Below are 20,712 nucleotides of genomic sequence, written 5' to 3'. Positions count from 1 at the left end.
ATAAAAGACTGTCTGCCCTTTGATCCAGCTATAGCACTGCTAGGTTTATACCCCAAAGGACAATAAGTAAAAAGACTTGTACAAGAATATTCATAGCTGCACTCTTTATGGTGGCCAAAAATTGGAAAATGAGGGGATTCCCTTCAATTGGGGAATGGATGAACAAATTGTGGTATATGTTGGTGATGGAATACTATTGTGCTAAAAGGAATAATAAAGTAGAGGAATTCCATGGAGACTGGAATGACCTCCAAGAAGTGATGCAGAGCGAAAGGAGCAGAAGCAGGAAATCATTATACACAGAGACTGATACACTGTGGTACAATCGAAGGTGATGGACTTCTCCATTAGTGTCAATGCAGTGTCCCTGAACAATCTGCAGGGATCTAAAAAACATTATCCACAAGCAGAGGATAAACTGTGAGAGTAAAAACACTGAGGAAAAGCAATTGCTTGACTACAGGGGTGGAGGGGATATGACTGAGGAGAGACTCTAAATGAACACTGTAATGGAAATACCAACAACATGGAAATGGGTTCAAACCAAGAACACATGTGATACCCAGTGGAATCATGCATCGGCTATGGGAGAGGTGGTGGGAAGGGGAGGGGGGGAGGGAAAGAAAATGATCTTTGTTTCCAATGAATAATGTTTGGAAATGACCAAATAAAATGATGTTTAACGTGAAAAAAAAGACCAAAGATAATCAAAAGGAAAAAAAATTTAAAAAAATAAATAAATTTTAAAAATTAAAAAAAATGTGAATGGAAGTTGGGAAGTTAATCCCAGGACATATGGTACCCCTAAAAAGCCTCCCAAACAAAAAAAAGGGAGCATCTCTCATTTATAACTCTTCAGCTCACCATTTTACTTCCACCAGAGTATCTAGATTTCTTGATGATGTTCAAAACCCAAAATAAGTTTTACTTTGTTTATAAATATGTTTACCAAGATTGAAATATTTGCTACAGTAGTAAAAACTGTGACAAATATCCATCAGTTCATAGGCTTTTAAAAATGCCATACAGCAACTTATGTGAAAAATGATAGTGCGTTTGTTTGCTATTGTAATTAATTGAGCTATTAAGAATTTTGGCGATATTGATAACTACATATTTGTACTGCTGTTCAATTCATTTGCTTGTACTCACAGTGGATTATGGCCAGATATTAAGAGGAAATGGATCTCATTTTTGGTGAGAAAGCCTTGTATTCTATATTTTCTTAGCTGACACAGTGTGTCAATGATTATAAGCTACATTTTTTAATTTTTAAAAATCTTATATTATATTTTTCTTGCATGTGCAATATACTATTTCAGTTTTTTTCTCTCCTTTTTATATTTGAAGCACATGTCACCAGTATTGATTTTCTTTAACTTTTTTGATTTTGCAGTAATATAAGTTTAAGATACATTTGTCAATGTATGCCCCAAAAGCTTGAGACTATAAAAATGATGCCACTAATTGTTTTAAAAAAATTATGGGACTTTGCTTAATGATTCTGTCTGCTTCCAGGACAAGATACACAAAAGAACCATTGCATAGGGCCAAAGATAAACCAATCCAGGACAGATTGATGCACTTGTAAGCCAATACAAAGGACTTAAACCTAGTGTGAAGACTCAAGGTTGCGATGCTTAAGACATAGGCCTTTCTTGTGTCCACACTCACTCTGAAAATACTTTCAGACGAGAATCCCAAACTTGACTCCTACTTGGTTTCTATAATCTAGTCCCTTTTCTGTCTTTCATAGTGTGGCAAACTTTCTGTAGTCCTGGCTACTGACTGGGTAAATGCATTATTACTTAGATCATTTTACTTGGGCCCAGATTCAAGGACCTGTTATAGATTTATTTTTCCTTTACTTGGAATTTTTACACATAAGACTTTGATAGTCTATATTTTCATCCAGAAATTTTCTTTTTTATTTGGATTTTTCTGATGTCTTTTTAATTTCTCTTGCAAATTGATTCATATACCTCATAACTCAGTCATGCATCCCTAAGTGATTCCTGTATTTTTCAATCACCCTCTTCACGGGGAAATGTAAAAATAGTATTATTTTAAATTGCAAAGTTTAAATTCCTTTTGAGAAGAATTTTAGGTTAAGAAACATGCTACCTCTCTGGATCCAGAAACTGAACTACTTGGAGAAGACACCATGAAGATGCCTCCAGACCACAAGCTGCAGGAGAAGATCAAGAATGAACTTTGGTTGTGGTTGATTGAACATTTATTTGTATCTATACTTTCATGTCAAAGAGTACTGCCCCCTAACTGGCTTTTTGTCAATGAGTCTAGCAATTATTGGTTTTGTTCTTTTTTCCTCTGATCCTCAAATTATTGTAATCTTGAAGTTGATTATGTTTTCATAATCCTTTTGGGGAAAATCTTTTCCCAAACGATCAAATGGTGGAATGTAAAAGTGGAGATTTGAACCCCAGACTTCAATCCCCAGAAGTCCTTGCTAGCTCCCAGAATTCTCTCTAATCTCCCTGAGTGTGAGATCACAAATTATTATTTAAACTAATTCTTCCTACTTCAGGCTCTCTCTCGGCTTCCACGTCTGGGCACATGCAGCTCTACCTAGCTGGCGAAATGTAGGTTGCATGTGCTTTCTTATTTTGTATTTTCTTTATTTCTTAATCTTTAATGAACGTCTAAAAATATAATACTTTTATTAGTAGAAACTAATTTTGATCTTAACATTGCAGGGGAGGGGCCCCAAGGGATTGGAATCTGGATGAGGAGAAGACCCTGCCTGTTAGAGGAGTTGGTTTCTCTCAATCTTAAGAAGCCGAAGACAGAAGGTGGGAAAAGACTTTCTCTTGAGGGTTATCCACTTTTCCTGCTGGTGATTGGAAATATTTCCCCCAACACTTCCCAGTTGAAGGGACTTTCTGAAGAGAAACCTGAGCAGACTTTACCTCAGCTCCTGTTGCCTAGGGGTGAGTCAACCTGACTTTCCCTCAGGGGGCTAAAGGCTGCCAAGGCCTGAGTTCCCCCCAAACTCAAGGAAGGAGGAAAAGGGTTTTAGATAGAGACAGGGTCCCCCTTTCCCCACTTTACTTTTCCCATTCTTTCTGTGCTAGATTTTCCTTTGTATTACCTTGATTGAGTTGACATTAAAAGAATTAACTTTTTCCCAAGCAATATGTGAGTGAAAAGATCAAGGGGGAGACCCTCTGGTCTCAAGTAGTGGAGGGGGAACAAGAGGGACAAGAGCAAATCTGGGAGAGCAGCCATAGCTAATGAGGGAAGGCAGATGAGGGAAAATCTTCAAACCCCCTCTTCTCTCTCTGAGCCAACCCTAAACATCAGCTGTCTCCCCCTGAACCCTGCTTTGAGAAGGGAGGTTCTCCACTCTTTCCCCCTCTCTATACTGAAAGACTGAACCCCTTGTAATACAGGGACAACATATATCACACAAGTTTAATCTGCATTGTTAACTTTTTCTCCACAAATTCCTGAAGTCTAAATAATCCACAAATAAATTGAGTCCTGATTTGTATCATTTGCCAATTTATGAGATGTTAAATGTTCACACTGAAAATTTAACAATCCAGTCTCCAGAGTCCATTTGAGCTGACTCCAGCACACCCATGACAGACCTTTGTTTTAGGAAGATGATTTTGGCAGCTCTGTGGCTCTGTAGAGAATGAATTAAGAGAAAGCTGAGGCTAAAGGGAAGGCATCCAGTTAGGAGGTTATTGTCCAGTTGGGAAATTGGAGGGGGGGGGGGCGCTAATCTAAGTGGTAGAAATGTGATTGGAGAGGAGAGGATCAATGTGAAAAATGTTAATGGAGATAGCCAGAAGATGACAGTTGATTGGTTGTGAGATTGGGAGGGAAGGGATCTGGAAGAGTCTAAGACAGTTTTCATTCTTTTTGAGCTTTGGGGTGATTGAGAAGACGGTGGAGAGGTTGCAAAAACCAAAGGAGTGTCAAGAAGGGGATGATGCTAGTGTTAAAATCTGAAGAGAGGGTAAGGAACATAAGGACTTAGAAAATGTTATCCACTTTTACAACTGAGAGACCACAAGCAGGATGGAGCAGCGAAAAAGATGCATGGTTTGAAGTCAGAAGACCTGAGTTCAAATTCCACTTTAGTCATTTAACAACTATGTGACCTTAGGCAAGTCATACAACTCCTTTGAGTCTAAACTTCCTTATCTGTAAAATGAGATATTGGACTAGATGGTCTCTGAGGTTCTTTCTAGCCCTAAATCTATATAATTCTATATTCTGGAACCTGTGTGGTGGAGTTAGAAACCACCCTGAATGGGATTAAGAAGCAAAAGGGAAAACAGAATGTGAATTGTTCTTTTAAAGTATTTAGCAGTGAAAGGAAGGAGAGTTATACAATAGTTTGAGAATGATTACAAGGTTAAGTGAGTCTTTAAATGATGAGGGAGCCCTGATCCCATTTATAGGTAATGGGGAAAGAATATGAAACGGAACATGAAGGCAGGGGGTAAGTTCTTAGAAATGAGAGATGTGATTAAGGCTACAAGAAGGAGCTTGGACTTGAGCAAAGGAGGTAAGGACGGTTTAAGCTGTCCTTTTTCTTAACGTTTGTTTGAGAATATTCTCAGAGCAGTTCCCACTTTCGCTGGTATTAAGCCGGCATCTTGACTCTGCCCCCCAGTTTTAGATGTTTTGAGGTATGAAGCAGAGGAGATTTGGGGTTGTTGAAAAGACAGAAAATTGTGACTTTTGGGGAAGTCCAGAGTTCTTGATCACAGAGGCTGGAGTGTGACCATCACTATAGATGGCTGAGATAGAATGAGAGATGGGAGTTATGAGATTCGAGTTTGATGACCTGAGAGTATATGAAGAGATGCTGATCTGAAAAACAAAGTTCATCAGGTTGATGCCTGCATTGAGCTGGAGAGAACTATTATCCAGGCACTGAACTCCTTGAAAAAGGAGAACTTGGAGACAAAAAGATGACAAGAATCTAGATAGGGTAAGAGAGGTGGAGGGATCATCAAAGTAGTCTATGCTCAGTGATGGCATCATCAGGGTCAGAGAACAGCAATGAAGACAAGAAGCATGCACACACTTCCTGCTCCTCTTGACTGTCAGGGAGTGGTTAGCACTGGAGAAGATGCCAAGGAGTGCTATTTCCAAGTTTTTGTGAGGTCCAAAAGATGGAAATGATAAGATCAAGAATGAATAGTAGTTTATTAATGGCAGTAAGATCAGTGCACAGAATAGTGGGGAAAGGGCCTCCTGATGCATAGCACTAAACTGTATAATAACGAGTGTGGGGAAGAGAAGAGGGATTGTCTTCTTGGAACACAGCAACTCTTAATCCTGAAGACTGTGACCAGGAAGGTAGACTTTATTTACCCAGAAATGTTAGTTGATCCATTCCTCATCTGGCTGACCTTTTCTAGCTTGCTTCATCAGGTCCCAGGAACTGCTTCATCCTGCAAAGTCACATGGGGTCCTGGAATTCATTCCATATGAGCATCCTTTGCCTCTCCATTTGATAGGAGGGCAGAGAGCTCCTCCTGGAAACTTTATATAAGAAGAGTGTCCCGAGCAGCCATCTATAGTTCTTTCCCATTAGGCTGGGTTCCTCTGGCTTCTCCATCATGTGCCCACAATGGAAATTTCCCTTCCTCCTCCTCCTCCTCCCCCTCTTCAGCTCTTTTGGATATTGCCTCTCCCGTGGGGTTATAGACCACTTGAGGGCAGGGACAGTCTCTTTTGTATTTGTGCTTGGCACATAGTAAGCATTTGACTGGTTGGTGGTGTCTAGTAAATTAGGGCAGAGGATAGGTTTAACCCTTAACAAGGTTGATAAGACCATCTCATTGTTTTGTTGCTATCATAGGCTTTGGGATAGATTGGTCCCAGAGCTAAGAGAGTTGAGAATAAAAGCATCTGGTGGCAAAGGAAGTCCTCTGGCAGTGAGGTGGTACACTGGATGGAGCTATGGACCTGGAGTGGGGAAGTCCTGAGATAATAAAAGCACTTCCCTCAAGGATGGTTGTGAGGATCAAATGAGACAGTATGTATAAAATATCTCATACTTTTAAAGAGCTACATAAATGTTAGCTCTTTTTACATGTTATCCCTCAATCTTACTCTTATCTGGTCCAGTCATAGAGTTCACCCATGACAGTGATTGCAACGTGTTCACCCCTTTCCTTCTATAATTTTGATGCTTCTGATATTACGGTGGCATATGATTTTCTGGGCAATGGAAGAATACTGGCACTGAAAAAGATGGGCTTGTGGGTCAGCAACACATTACAATCCCTGGAAGTGCTGTGCAATATCTCAAATGTGACTCAGCCTGTCCTCTTCTTTCTATTCAGTTCTGGGTTTATCTCTTGTCTACCTGCAGTGTCTGTTCCAGATATACATATCGATGGATTAACTCAATGTGCTGTCCCACAACTTGTCTAGTCTCACCAATGGACATTCTCTATCTAGTCGTTTTTGTTTTTACTGTGTGATTTAGGCCAAATTCTTTTATGGGTCTCATTAAAGAAGTTCTATAGCATTTTGGGAACTTGGTACAGTCACTAAAATTTCACAGAGCATCTAGTAGACCATATCAATAAAGAATCCTTTCTCCAGCTGGACACCTCATAAGGCATGTTCATGAGGGTGACTTGGTGAGCATCTGACTTCCTGTTTTACGCTGTTCTCTGTATCCCAATTAGATTATTGAACAAAATTATCATTGTATTTACATCAATGTCTCTTAGATCACTTTTGGCATATTAAGGTTGTATTTAACCATACTTTTCTCAAAAAGGATATCCCAAAACTCTTGTTCATATTTTTGTTCAGTTGTTTTCAGTCCCCAGATATTGGTGCACTTCCTCCCAAAACTTTGTGATCAGCTTTCCTAATGACCATTTTCTATCTCATTTATATTTTGCTGTTCAGTTGTTTCAGGTATGTCTGACTCTTTATGATTCCATTTGGGATTTTCTTGGCAAAAATACTAGAGTGGTTTGCCATTTCCTTCTCCAACTTATTTTATAGATGAGAAGCTGAGGCGGAGTCAAGTGATTTACCCAGGGTCACACAGCTATTAAGTATATGAGACCAGATTTGAACTCAGGAAGATGAGTCTTCCTGAATCAGATCTCTATTTACTGTATTCCCTACCTGCTCCTCAAATCTTAGTGCAATCTTGTGGCTAAAGAGTTTTAATAGCTTAAATAGCACTTACTTTGAGAAGACCCTGTATTAATAGGGGACAAGAGGATACTCTTGACTACATGGTTTTCACTGGCAATAACGAGATTAGAAGAATTAGACTAGGGGCAGGAGATTACTACGGGATAGAAATCAATATAGAGGAAATGATGGGAAGTCAAGAGTTGTAGTGGTGGAAGGGATCCTGGGGATATCTATATCTCTATATATTTATGTAAATAAAATTGTTTTGTGAACAAACTTTTTGCTTTACCCTCTCCATTTTTTGAAGAGTTTCTCTTTAATAACCTAAGCCAAAAGCAAGAAAAAATAGGATGCCCCTCAATGTACACATCCATCATATTTCTCAGCATCCTCTTGATATTTTTCTTAGTAAAAGTTTAAAATCACAAACAAAATGATCAATTTGTTTAATGGATCTTTTCCCCTTCCGATCAAACTTTAACCTATGTTAGCTCTATTTCTTGCCTTCCTCATAGCAGCCCTTTGGTACATTGGATACTTAATTCAGATTAATTCAGACTGGACACTCCTGAGAAAATAAAAAAATAGAACAATTAAATTAAGCAATCAGAGACCTATTGCCTTTCAAGGATGATTCAGGTGCCCATTTTCTCAAGGTTTGAAGCCAAAGCTTTGGACAAAACAAAGGATGGAATCCTGCATGTTTCCAAATTTTCTAAGAAACTCAATTAGCATATTTTCCACTAAAGGTATGCAAGATTATTGCTTCAATGCTGTTGACTATATTCTGGAAGCCCCACCCTCCATGATACATGAAGAATAATATTATTCAATCTGAAAGGCGAAGACCATTACTAGTCCACTAACTGAAAAATACCTATTTTTAAAAAATCAATTATTAAGTGCTAGAAGTAGCTACCAAATTTGACTGCCTGGCATCTAATTTCCAATATCTGACAATGCGGTCATTAAATGATATCTAGTTCATAGTTGGCAAAATGAAGGATAAATGTCACCATGTGATTTTCAGTTACTACAAGACCATCAGATCTTTAAGCTTTCAATGACTGCATTGTTCAAGGGAAGTCTAGATAGGATTCTTTTGAAGCAGGCTGCCTAAATGGGGCTCTTTCAAGTCCTATAGAGCAAAGACTATCTTACCTTATATGCTTCCCCAAAACTGGACACAATGCTTTCATGTTTAATGCAGTTTCACCATTGAGTATTTAATAAATACCTTTTCATTAAAAAAAAAAAAGACCACTGTGCTTTCCTCAGAATCACCAGGCAGGTCTTTAAGATCATAATTTTTATTGGGAATGGATTTCAAATTTGTGAGCTCATTGTCGTTGGAGGATTCTTAGTGTGAATGCGCTCATGTGGAATGGTAATTAGTCTAGTAAGTACAAGAGGCTTTCTGGGACCACCCAAAGATTGACTTGCCCATGATCACAGAGCCCAGGTCCTCCTAACTCTAAGCTCGGCCCTCTATCCATGACACCACATCATCTTTCTGTGAGGCAGTTTAAGGAAGAGGAATCTAAAGCCCATATATGGGAGATGACTTGACAAGAATCACACAACTAATGTGACAGACTTGAGTTCAGGTCTTCTGACTCCTTCCCAATCATTCAGCAAAAAAAGAGCTTTTTCTCTTTATGATACTCTTCCAAATATGAAAAGGACAGTAAGTTACAACATGATATCCAAAGAAGAGCTTGATTTTCTAAAGTACATAAACAATAAATACAAATGTGGCATCAAGTTCTTGATGGTTCTCAAAAGAAAAATGCCATGAGGGGTATTCTACTGTGAACCATAATTCCCAACTGGTAAGGGAAAGAACTTCCATAAGGAAACAGAATGCACTGAGGTAGGTCAGCTGAAATAAACATCAAATCACTGATGAACAAGGTATTTAAATTCACTGAGAAACAGATGCTAATATGGTGAATTCAAATTATGTCTACATATGCTTTAAAAACTCACCCTTTCCAGGTAGGCAACAGGGACATGTGAAAGTATTAATAACACAACGCCATATTTACAAAAGGAAACAGTCACACCCTTAAACACATGGCACAGCCTCATAATGCCATCTCTACAATGTTAAGCGGGTCTTGTCAGAGTTGGCTTCCCAGAAATATTTGGTAGCTGAAAAGCACATTTTTAAACACTGCCATTGCTAAAACTCAACAAACTTCTGTTCAAATGGGAAGAGCCCAATATTTTTCACCTCAAAGCATGAACACAATCAACCCAAATGTGGTATTAAATTCTTGATTGTTCTCAGAAGAAAAATTCTAAGTGGTGTCTCATGTCATTGTCTAAGAAAAGATCAGCAATTTCCCAAGTTAAAGGATGTAACTGGGACAGTTTTAAGTTTGTTTTTTTAATATATTCATCTATGTTGGAAATAAAATAATACCACCTACCCCACAGATGACTTTTACCAACATTTCAGAGAAAATAAATCAAATAACTTTTGAGAAGGGTGAAATCTTACCTGGTCAAGAACAAGGACACAGTACAAAAATATAAAAATTTTAAAATCAACCGTGTCCAAAAAATATAGACATTGTTTTTAGCATTACTTTTACCTTTCAATATAGTTACCCTATAGATCAATACTGAATACCTCGATGATCATTACTGAGACATTCAAAAAGTTTGAAACTAATGTTAATTAGCTCTTGTAGTCAAGCAGCACTCAAATTCCCATTTCCCTTATAATATGTGATGTATTCCACAACGAAGTCAGAAGTATGGTTCCTGGAACCTATTAAGCAAAACTTGGAGCAACTGCTGAGATAAGACACCAGAGCATCTGCTTATAATGGCATACTTAAATACACAAATCCAAGAAGTCATCAAGCTCCATGTTGATGGTTGACTGTTCTGCTCCATCGGTCTACAAATATTAATGATTAAGAGTTGCTACATTATTCTTTATAATAAAATAATTCTTTTAATGAAGTATTTAAAATAATTTTAAACATCTGATCCATAAGATACAATACACAAATATGGGAAAATGCTACACTTTACAAAAAAGTAAAGCCAAGCATTTAATTATACAAAACAACTTCAGATGTGGTCAGTCGGTATCTTGCAAATATAGGTGTTTGTTTTTTCTTCAAAGTACTGCCTTTTTACATATGCTCATATACATTAATTTACGGCTTTTCTTTACTAACTTGTTGAAACAAAAAAAGTGGCCAATGTGAAACTCACTACAGTGCAGTACATGACTGAAGCAGTCCCAGTGGGGAGAAATGGGATTAAAAAGTAACACAGCTTTGAGCTTTATTTTTGGAATTATTTTTCTAGGAGTCTCTGGCATTTCACATTTTAAACATTCTGAGGGAGCTCATTCTCTCCCTCATGTGACACTAATTAGTCACAATTATTACTTTCCTACTAGTGTGTGCCAGCCACATTCAGTCATGGCAAATCAGGAAGATGAAATTCCAATAGAAAAAAACTAGAGTTTTTGTTTGCAAAGAAGGGAACAGGTTCCAGGGTTATTCAAATACATGCCAATTGCTAAGCAAAAATCCTTTCCACCAAAGTGTGGCCACACTTTTGGGATACTGCAATCACTTTTCAAGTATATGGAAGTCAAATTTAGATCCTCTGTTCATTCATTTCTTCTTCAAAACTCACTCCATCACCAAAGAAGATATCTGATACAATAAGAGACTTTAAATACAGGAGAATGAAGATGACACTGGAGAGAGAATGTTTTACAAAAACCATTCTCTTTTACGGTATAACAAATAAACCAACCTCCTTCTGGACAAAGTATACTGTGAGAAGTGCTGGCTGTATTTTCTTTTGTATGTAGGGTACGTGTGTAGTTTTCTTTTTCCTCCAGAAGCACACATGCAGGTTACTTTGGAGTCTAAGTATTTCCCTTAAGGCTCACACAGTACATTTTGTTTTATTACCCCATTTTCATTTTCCTTCTTTCTGTTTGAACTCAGTGCCCCCGCCATTCCTTCCAATGCCCCCCATGTTTTTCCTTTCCCAATGATATATTTTAGCAGCTTCAATTTCAAGGATTCCTTGACAAGGATATTCCCTTCACCTCGAAAACACAGCAATTGTGGTGTGAGCTGGAGAATAGTGACTTCAGGTATACACAATCCCTATTTGTCTCTGTTTTGACAATCTGGGAGATGAGAGACCCAAGTCATTGATGGTTTGTTTGCCACCACCTTTAAGTTGTATATAATGGCCTCTTATTCTTCCTTAGCCACTGGTGAGGTCAACTTGGGGAATTCTGAACCTCACCTGAGCCAGGTATGTTGCACATTAACACAGCGATCCAAGACTGCTCATGATTAAATATATATTTTTTGTGCTAAATATCACCACAATATATTCTTTCTTTCCCACCACCTCCAAATGAAATATGGATTAGGGAAAGGCACTATATGTGGAACAAACTTGGTTTGTGCTAATGAAGCAAGTAGCAGCAGACAGATTCTTGGCTTGCAGGTAAGAGTTAAACAAATAAGTAGACAGGTGCATATTTCTATGTATACCTATAGCTCACCAATGCAATAGAAGACAAAGCTGAACTCTATTTATTAAAAACTCTAGGTGCTTAGGTAGGTATTTAATAAAAGCACAAAAGTAAACAAAGATTATCTTCAATGGTGATTATCTTCCAGGAATGGCCACTGATGGCATCACAAAAGGGCCACAATGCTTTCCGCATCTTCTTTGGCAGTACGTAGCAAGGGTTTGGATGGAAAGGTGGAATTGTCACTTCAGAAGAGCATGGTACAGGGCACGAGAATATTTCATTCCTTTTTCTTGTTCCATGTAGAATATCAAATCCCTGAGGCAGACTCGAGTAATTCTTGGGCGCAATAATTGTCTGGTGACCGTCAGGCTGGATGACCCTGAGGCAAGGGCATTGCCATTTAAACCCTAAAGAGGATAAAAACAAGAAAGAAATGGACTTAAAAGAATCGTCTTTAACACAGCCCAATAGTGTTTATACTAACCCCATACAGGGTAGTTAATAAATGTATACTGAATGAATTCAAGTTCCAAACAAATCACAAAAATACCTCAAATGTTTGTTGACTTGTAAGCAGAAATGGAGAGTCCCAAAACCCTATATTCAGTCTTAATCTCCAAGTTTAAATGTCACTTCTAGTAGATATGCAAAAGATTTAAAACTAAATAATCCTAATTGTGCTGTATTATCTGGATGGCCCTGGCCAAATCATTTCAGTTCTGTGGAGTAGTTGGATAATCTCTAGCTCTACAGTCTATGATCCTACTAGTAGGCTACTATAAAAATAAAAAAAAACTCCAAAGTCCTTAAAATCATGGCCCACCTCCATTACCTTGCTATGGTTTCAAATGAGATTACACACTCCTTTTCTCCAACCCATAAAACCTCTGCTTTGAAATCTTCTCAGCCTTTGCTACACCAACTAGTCAGTGGGGGAAAAAGATTATAATGATGTTAATTAAAAACAAACAATAAAACGGTATTTTTAAAAGATTATAATAATCTATAAAGCATTTTGTTTTATCATTATTTTTTGTAATACATAAAAAATTTTTTTTAATCCTAATGTTACTCAAGAAGCAAAAAGATATTTGCCAAAGAGTCCCAGGGGTGTATGAAAGCAACTCATTATTGTTGAGGATGTCACTATCTGTAGGCCTCCAAATCTGATAACTTGGTGTCAACCTCCTCATCTTCACTCTATTATATCAGTGTCCAGTGGTATTTTTCAGAAATCTTGAACTAATGTGGAAGAGGCATCTAGGCATCTTAAACACAACATGCCCTGAAATAGAGCTCCTTATCATTCTCTCTAAACTCTATCCCCTCTTGTCTTCCTCTTACTATAGTGGGCAGTCTTCCCACAGTCTCCCCAGTCCCTGGCTCACAACCTAGGTAGGAATCATCCTGAACTCCTCATTCTCTCATCCCCACCCCATCTCCAAGTTGGTGAATCCACCTTTGCAACGTCTCTCAGAAATACTCCTTTTTCTCCTTTGACAACATCACTCTGGTCAGGTCACATCAAGTTTAGACTATGACAATAGCCCTGCTGGTGGGTCTACCAGTCTTAAGTCTCTTCCCAATCTGATCCATCTTCCATTCAGCCACCAAAGAGATTTTCAGGAAATGTAGGCCTGACTATATTACTACCCATCTGCCCTTTTACAATAAAGGCCAGTGGCTTCCTATTTGCCTCTAGGAGCAAATACAAACTGCTATTTGGCATTAAAAGCCCTTTATATACTAAATCCTTCCTACCTTTCCTTCTTCCCACCCCCAACACAATCTTTGATCCAGTGACACTGGCCTCCTGGCCATTCCACAAATAAGACACTCCATCTCTTGGATCTAGACATTTTCACTGGCTGTCTCCCAAATTTAGAAAGCTCTTGCTTTTCATCTTTGCCTCCTGGCTTTTTTTTTCCTTTTAAACAAACAAAAACCTTACCTTCTGACCTAATAACAACTCAAAGACAGAAGAACAAGGATGAAGCAATTGGGTTAAGTGACTTACCCTGGGTCACACAACTCTAAGTGTCTGAGACCAGATTTGAACTCTAATCCTTCCAATGCCAGGTCTGGTACTCTATCCATTGTTCCACTTAGCTGCCCCTCCTGACTTCCTTTTAAGTACCAACTAAAATTCCATCTTTTACAGGAAGCCCTTCTCAAGCCCCCAATTCTAGTGCCTTCTCTCTTTTAATTATTTACTATTTATCCTATATGTAATTTGTTTTTCTATATTTGTTTGTTTGTTGTCTCCCTTCATTAGATTGTGAACTCCTTGAGAGCAGGCGTTGTCTTTTGCCTCTTCTTGTGTTTTCAGAGCATAGCACGTCTGGCAAATAATAGGTGCTTAATAAATGTTAACTGATTATTATTAATTATATGGCACTGAGCAAGTAACTTAACTGCAAAGAATTTTAGGCAACTTCTTAGGACTTAACTACCATATTACAGATTCCCAGGCAAAGAAATCAGATATAGTTCCCTGGGCATAGTTGCTGAATTATATGGAGCCTATTAATAAAAACAAAAATCTCAAAAATAACTAATTAGGATGGTGGAGGTCTCATAACAATGAGTCTACTCCAACTAAATTTCTATCTTTTTTGATCCCTTAAAAAATATCAAATTATAAAAATATATTAAAAGCAAAAGCCTTCAGAACATCTATGTTGACGTAATTATATTCCTGTCCACAGTTGTCTTGGGGGCACAATCTATTCAGTCTTCAAATCAGGTTTTCTAGAGGACTACCAATCAATTCTACTAATCATCATACTAAAATTTCTCACAGTTCAGTTAAGATAGTTCTTACAGACACATATCCACATAGAGTAAATTTTGAAAAATCCACAAAGGTTTGTAAGAGAGAAAAAAAAATAAGATTACTGTTGGCTGCACAATTGACTGGCTACTTATCTTGGAGCCAATCTATACTATACAGCCAGCCTCTTATCACTACTGCAGGGTCCTTGGTAATGAATGCAATTTGTACAAATACAAAGTGCTCAAAGACTCTGTAACTTCAGCTAAGCATGGCAGTCCAGCCCTCGTGTACCATTCTTCTCTGCTGGCATTAATACTACTTGGAAAGGGTGTAACTTGGATGTAATCCTTACGAGAGTAAATTATTGCCCTAAAAGAACCCCCCAAAGACTTCTACGAAATGGTTCTATCATCTCCGTTCAGAGAAAGAGGATTAAAAATATACATTGGGTACAAAGTTGATAAAACTTGTCATTGGCAGTAATTACAATGTTTATTTGATGGCAAGGCTTGCTGTGTACAGTTTCTAGCTTAAAAATTTCATTTAAAAAAGTCATTTTTCTTGGCTAAAGATTAGATATAATTGTTCTATTTATATTTCCAAATGTTTCCTACTTAGGAGCTTTCCTACTATTAGTCTCATTGCATATTATGGTAAAGAGTCCCAAATATGCCATCATTTGAAATGCTCAGTTTGCTAAATGGCTTGGAATAAATTTCACTTCGGGTGGGAAGGAAAAAGAGAAAAAAAGCAAAAGACAAAGAACTAGGGGCAGAATTTGGGGAAGGAAGGGGGTGAGGGGTGTGCGCATGCCATAAAATGTCTCTGAACTGCTAGCCAGAAAGGATAAAGAGGGTCCAATAGTCTGGGTAAGACAAAAGGGTCACAGTTCAAGTTTGTCATATGACAACCCTGAAGGATCCAGGGAAAAGAGAGTTCTGCAGTGCAGCTGCCAGCACAGGGTTGAAAAGGAGGTCAGTCCAACAGGATGCAGCAGAAGGCCTGAGGCAATGTTATAAATGAAACAAACCCCAAGGGAGACTCAGAAACCCAACAGAAATGTCCTTTATAATTCAGAACTTTATAAAGGTGATAGCATTTTCTTTCCCACATAGGGATTAACTTAGAAAGCATCTTTTATCAACTTGGTTATAAATGTATAGTTGTAATCTACCCCCCTAAACTTGAAGAATCATCTCTCAAACTCTTGAGTTTCTTGTTGACCTTGACAGACTAAGGCAAAGCAGAAAGAACATTGGACTCAGAAGCAGAGACTTGTATTCAAGTTCTGGATCTGGCATTAACTGCCTATATGAAGTCGCTAACATATTGATGCTATCAAGCAGTAGCAAATCACAATTTTTAGTTTCAATATTCTTGAATATGACAATGGATACTGAAATATGACAATGGATACTGAAATATAGCTAAAAGGGTAGGTATATGCAAGAGTCTAAACAAGGGATTTGAAAAACCTTCAACCCAGATAATTTATTTACCCTGAAAAAGAGTAAAAAACCCCAAATTCCATGTTGTTTCATTATTAAAATAGTTCTTTGGGTAATACTTTTTATTTCAAAAATAAATATTTCTCAGCAATTTAACACTTCCGTGAATAAGAGGGACCAAGTATCAACTAAAATAACCCTCTCTGCCAGCATGCCTTTGTTCTCACGTATAAATAGAAGGCTGGCCTGGGTGATCTGAGGTTCTTTCCAGCTCTAACAATCTATGAAACCTATGAACCCATATGCTTCCAGGAAACATACTCAAGTCTAAGTGTTAACACACTTCCCAAATTGCCAAATCAAATAAGGAACTCCAGATTAATGCCTTATGTTATGTCACTAAACAAAGTCTTCATGCATACTTGTTTTGTGTAAGGAACACAGAACAACTGTTTTACTTTAAAGGAAAAGGTGAATATAACTATCTACTGATTCCATCAGATAAATGTCAGCCTTTCAAAAAGAATGAAACTGGTTGGAGAAGTCATGTAATGCTGCATACTAGCTCCTGTAACCTGCAGGACAAATCTTTGTTAAAAGTCAAATCATAGAAGTAAAGGAAGAAAGGAAAGAAATTTGAGCAAATTCTGAAACAAGCACTTTAGTATATCATTATCCTATTTAAGTCTCTCTTTTCTAAACTTTCCATCCTTCTAGACTTTCCCACTGGTGCTTCACTCTATTTGCAAACCATTTATATATATGTGTGTGTGTGTGCTAGTGTCAAATACTTCCACCTATACTCTCTCACTCCATTCTCAAAAACCATCTTTTGAGATTACTTATTCTATTCACTGTACAGATAAAAAAACAAAGAACTTGCCCAAGATGACAAGTAATATGTGGCAGAACCAGGATAAATCCAACTCTGCTGACTGATTCTGTAGTACAGCTGTCTTTTTTGCCAGATAACTTTCCAGCAATCTAAGATGAACATATTTGGCTATTAAGGACATTTTTATCTCTTTCAATTTTAACAGAATAAACCCTAGAAAAACTTATAAAGTAGGCAACTTCAGGGTTTCTCTCTGTCTGCTCCAACTTCCCCCCGCCCCTCTCTCATTTTTCCTTTTCAAGTTAGCATACAAATTTCCTATTTACCACAAAGGACAGGCCTTGGACAGGGTCCTTTGCTAACTGTTAGCAAAATTACCCTATCTAGTATTCCCACTTCTTGAGGCTTGAAGAGGAAACCAGCTAGCTAATCTGAGAAACTAATTTGTAGTAAGGTATTAATGAGCATAATATGTTAGTCTTTCCTGCTCCTCCCAAGGTGTAACAGTTTCATTTTAATGAAGCGCTTTGATAAAATTAACTCTAAAGGAGGTCTGATGATAGGCATTTCAGGCATGTGGCCAGTCAGATTCATGAACGAGATACGTATGGGTAAAAAACTTTTCTTACGACCCCTTGACACATTCAGTTTCATACAGCTCCTTATTTTGCCTACACAGAGCTAGCACTGACCATGCATTCCAGTCTCTAAGTCCATTAGCAAATAGCTTCCTTCCTCCTTCCTTCCCTCCCTCCCCCTCTCCTCCCCTCTTATATATATATATACATATATATATAGTCTAAGAGAATATAGATATCTGGGCTAGAATTGTAATTCATTTATGGCTTATCAGTTGTCCCAAAAGTTAATAGCCAGGGAAATGAAAAGAGGTAGGAATCATTTAATGTTTTAACTACCTGATTAAGTTGACTTTTAAAAAATGTGTTCTCTAAGTTTCCAGTCCTATAGGCATATATGCTAATTGGTATGGCTCTCCTATCCTTGAGAATAAAGGGCTTCTCTCCTGTTTAAGACTAATTATTAGGCAAAAATTTGTTTTGGGATTGGGGGGTAGTTATGGCTTGGAACTAAAAATCAAATGGGTTCTCTTGAGTGATAACTAAAAATGCCTTGAATGTTTGATGTAATGTAATCTACATGAAGACCTACATTTAAGGACAAGGGTTCTGAGCCCTAAAGACAGCACAGAATGCACAGGACCACATGTTTAACTTCAATGAAGAGTGCCCTCTGCTGGCAGATTAGCAGAAGTTTTTCTAACACCCAAATCAACTGCTCACCCAGTTAATATTCAAGACAATAAGGGGGGTGGGGGTGGGGCAGGTACCCTGATGGCACTCGGTTTAAGAAAAACAATATATATCAACCAGTAGGACAAATCGCAGCTACCATTCTTCAAGCACGGGCTGACCCATGGGGGCTTCCCTTAACTTTTATGGTCTCTGAAGCACTACCTGAAATGTGTCCCCTCGGCCCTCGTGCTTGAGGTTTTGTCAACTAAGCTAAGGCACCAATGTGGCAGTATTCAATCCCCAGGGACTGCATTGCCCTATGCAGACAATGGAGTGCTAAAGGGACGAATGCACAAGTGGTCTAATTCCCATTAACCAATTAAAGCCCTCCCTGTTTGTCAGTGGAACTTGATGGCTTTTATTCCATGGCCTCTGAGGCCCTGCTTCAGAGGGGATGAAACAATTGGTCTGGTGCATACTGCATTTGCCTCATTATTTGAAAATGAGTACCTTTTGTCTTTTTATACCAGGTGCATAGCAGGAGGCGGAGGGACACTGAATTGAGGGACTTAAGAACTGTCGATTGGATTTAAGCGAACTGTAAGAGTTGCTGATACATGAAATAAGGTGACAGTGAGTTAACAGGGGAAATTAGGAAGGATGGACTACAGAATTGCAAAGCACCTCAGTGATTAGGTGGTCCAGTTTGTACTTCAGAACCATGCAGTAGTCATCCAAAATCTGTTTAAAGGCTCTTGGGGATAGGGAAATCACTACTTACTGATGGCAAACCAGGCCAATAATGGGTTAGTTCCACCTGTTAGGAATGCTTTTCCTGTAATACACTCAGGGATCTGTCTCCGCTACTTCAATTCACTTTTCCTGGTTACAAACTATGAGGCCAGCTGAAGAAGTCCCTCTTCCACAAGACAACAATTTAAATAAGTACCTTATGGCCAGGATTGTTGCTTCCCTTACCAAGGTTTGACAGCTAGGTGGCACAGTGAATTGAACTTGTAGCCAGGAAGAAGTGTAATATACTTAATGAGTTGTGAGATAATAGGGAAGTCACTTAATCTTCTTTAGCCTCAGTTTCCTCATCTGTAAAATGGAGATAATCACAGCTCCCCAGGTTGTTGCAAAGATCAAATTATATTTATAAAGTGATTTGCCAGCTTTAAAGTGCAATACAAATGCTAGCTATATTAGCCATTAACACTCCTAGATTCTTTAACTGATCCTTGAATGGTATAGTTTCCATAAACCCCACATACTTTCTTGATTCCGATTCCTCTGAACATTACAGTTTATTAGTGCTCTTCCTAAAAAAGAAGGCACCGTAACTAAACATAATACAAGTGTGGAACACTAGGAGACCTGAGAGAAAGGGAGAAGAAACAAGAGAAGGGAATGGCATTTCCTATGTAGTTATCTAGCATGAGGTTGGAGTTTTTCCAGGTTTCTTACTCCAGTTGGTCCAAAGACCAATCAGTGCAAACTCTCAAGACAACTACATGGCTCTGAATGTCAGCTTACAAAAATTCTTAACAAATCTACTTTCCTACATTTTAATTACTCTTTTGAGGAGCTCCTGTTAAGAGAACTAGGCTCCCCCATAACCTCCCACTTTGCTGGTTTTCCCCCAAAGTCATTCAAGGCCATAAGTTCATTATATCATAATTGGGGGGATATCTGAAATCATTTGCGTCCCTGACAAGCATATGGAATAGTGAATATGGAGCTGGATTTAGAGGAAGAAGTATCTGGGTTCAAATCTCACTTTTGACATTTATTGGCTGTGTGACTGATCATAAAGTTATTTTACCTCCCTGGGTCTTCTACACCTTATTTGCAAAATGAGAGGACTGGACTCAATGATCTCTAAGGGTTCCTTCCAAATCTAGGATTCTATAACCTCTAAACACACTCTTGCTTTATTACCATGCTAGGAAGTTCTTTCTTCTAAAGAGCCTTCAATTAGAAATAAGCAATACCTATATCAGGATGGAAAAGAAAGAGCTAAAATTCAAACTTATTTGATAAGACTCCAGGTTATGAACCTCACTGACTCCCAGAAGGGCAGCAACTCCTTCCCACCTTCAAACTGAGTACATCTACAGAAGGGCAGGACATGTTCCACTGATGGGACTACTGCCCCTTCCTCCCTTGCTTGAAGAATAAAAAAATGCTCCCTCCTATGTTAAAACATGGCTTACTGTATACAAATCCAGGGATCTCCCTTCTCTGACTCCTTCTCCACTCAGAAAATCAGGGCTGGGATGGCTGCCCATGGCTTAGTCAGGTTTAAGTCTATGTCAGGACTTTGCTATTTACCCCATGGTTATTTTCTTTAATCTTTTATGAAGAAGCTTACAAAGTCTTCTGAAAATTCAAGTAAATTATGTCCACAGGTCAATTTTATCTATTATTTTATTAAAACTTTTTCAAAGAACTGCAAGTTAGAGATTTTTCCCTTACAGAAACAGCTTTGGTTTATCCTCAGGGGTTAGCTCTAGGTTTGAATTTGAAAAATAGCTACAATATCAGTATGCTCCTCCTAACTGAAAGAAAATACCATCATATTCACTAGCAGGATAGCTGTCAGAAACTGGGTAACCCCCCAAATCCTTGTATTTGCTGAGTGCTGAATGTGACAACAAAGGCAGTTTGTGTGTGTTGAGGGGCAGGGGGGTTGAGGCAAGAACTAGACA

At 38.3% G+C, this 20,712-nt stretch overlaps 1 protein-coding gene across 3 annotated transcripts in view; it reads right to left on the bottom strand.

The window, feature by feature from the left end:
- Positions 1-10,097: 10,097 nt before the first annotated feature.
- The window catches only part of TAF4B (TATA-box binding protein associated factor 4b), a 198,555-nt gene continuing 187,940 nt past the window's right edge, over positions 10,098-20,712 (bottom strand). For 2 of the 3 annotated variants that reach the window (XM_007487580.3, XM_007487581.3), the window contains exon 15: positions 10,098-12,096. In XM_007487580.3, coding sequence (XP_007487642.1) covers positions 11,929-12,096 — 168 coding nt within the window. In that variant the 3' untranslated portion in view covers positions 10,098-11,928. Of the gene's footprint in view, positions 12,097-12,521; positions 12,612-20,712 lie in introns of all 3 variants that reach the window. The other variant, XR_464742.3, reaches the window with a different exon arrangement.

Source organism: Monodelphis domestica, chromosome 3 (genome assembly GCF_027887165.1).
Source record: "Monodelphis domestica isolate mMonDom1 chromosome 3, mMonDom1.pri, whole genome shotgun sequence".
In the NCBI taxonomy this organism is placed as follows: Eukaryota; Metazoa; Chordata; class Mammalia; order Didelphimorphia; family Didelphidae; genus Monodelphis; species Monodelphis domestica.
This window is presented reverse-complemented; position numbering and strand designations above follow the sequence as displayed.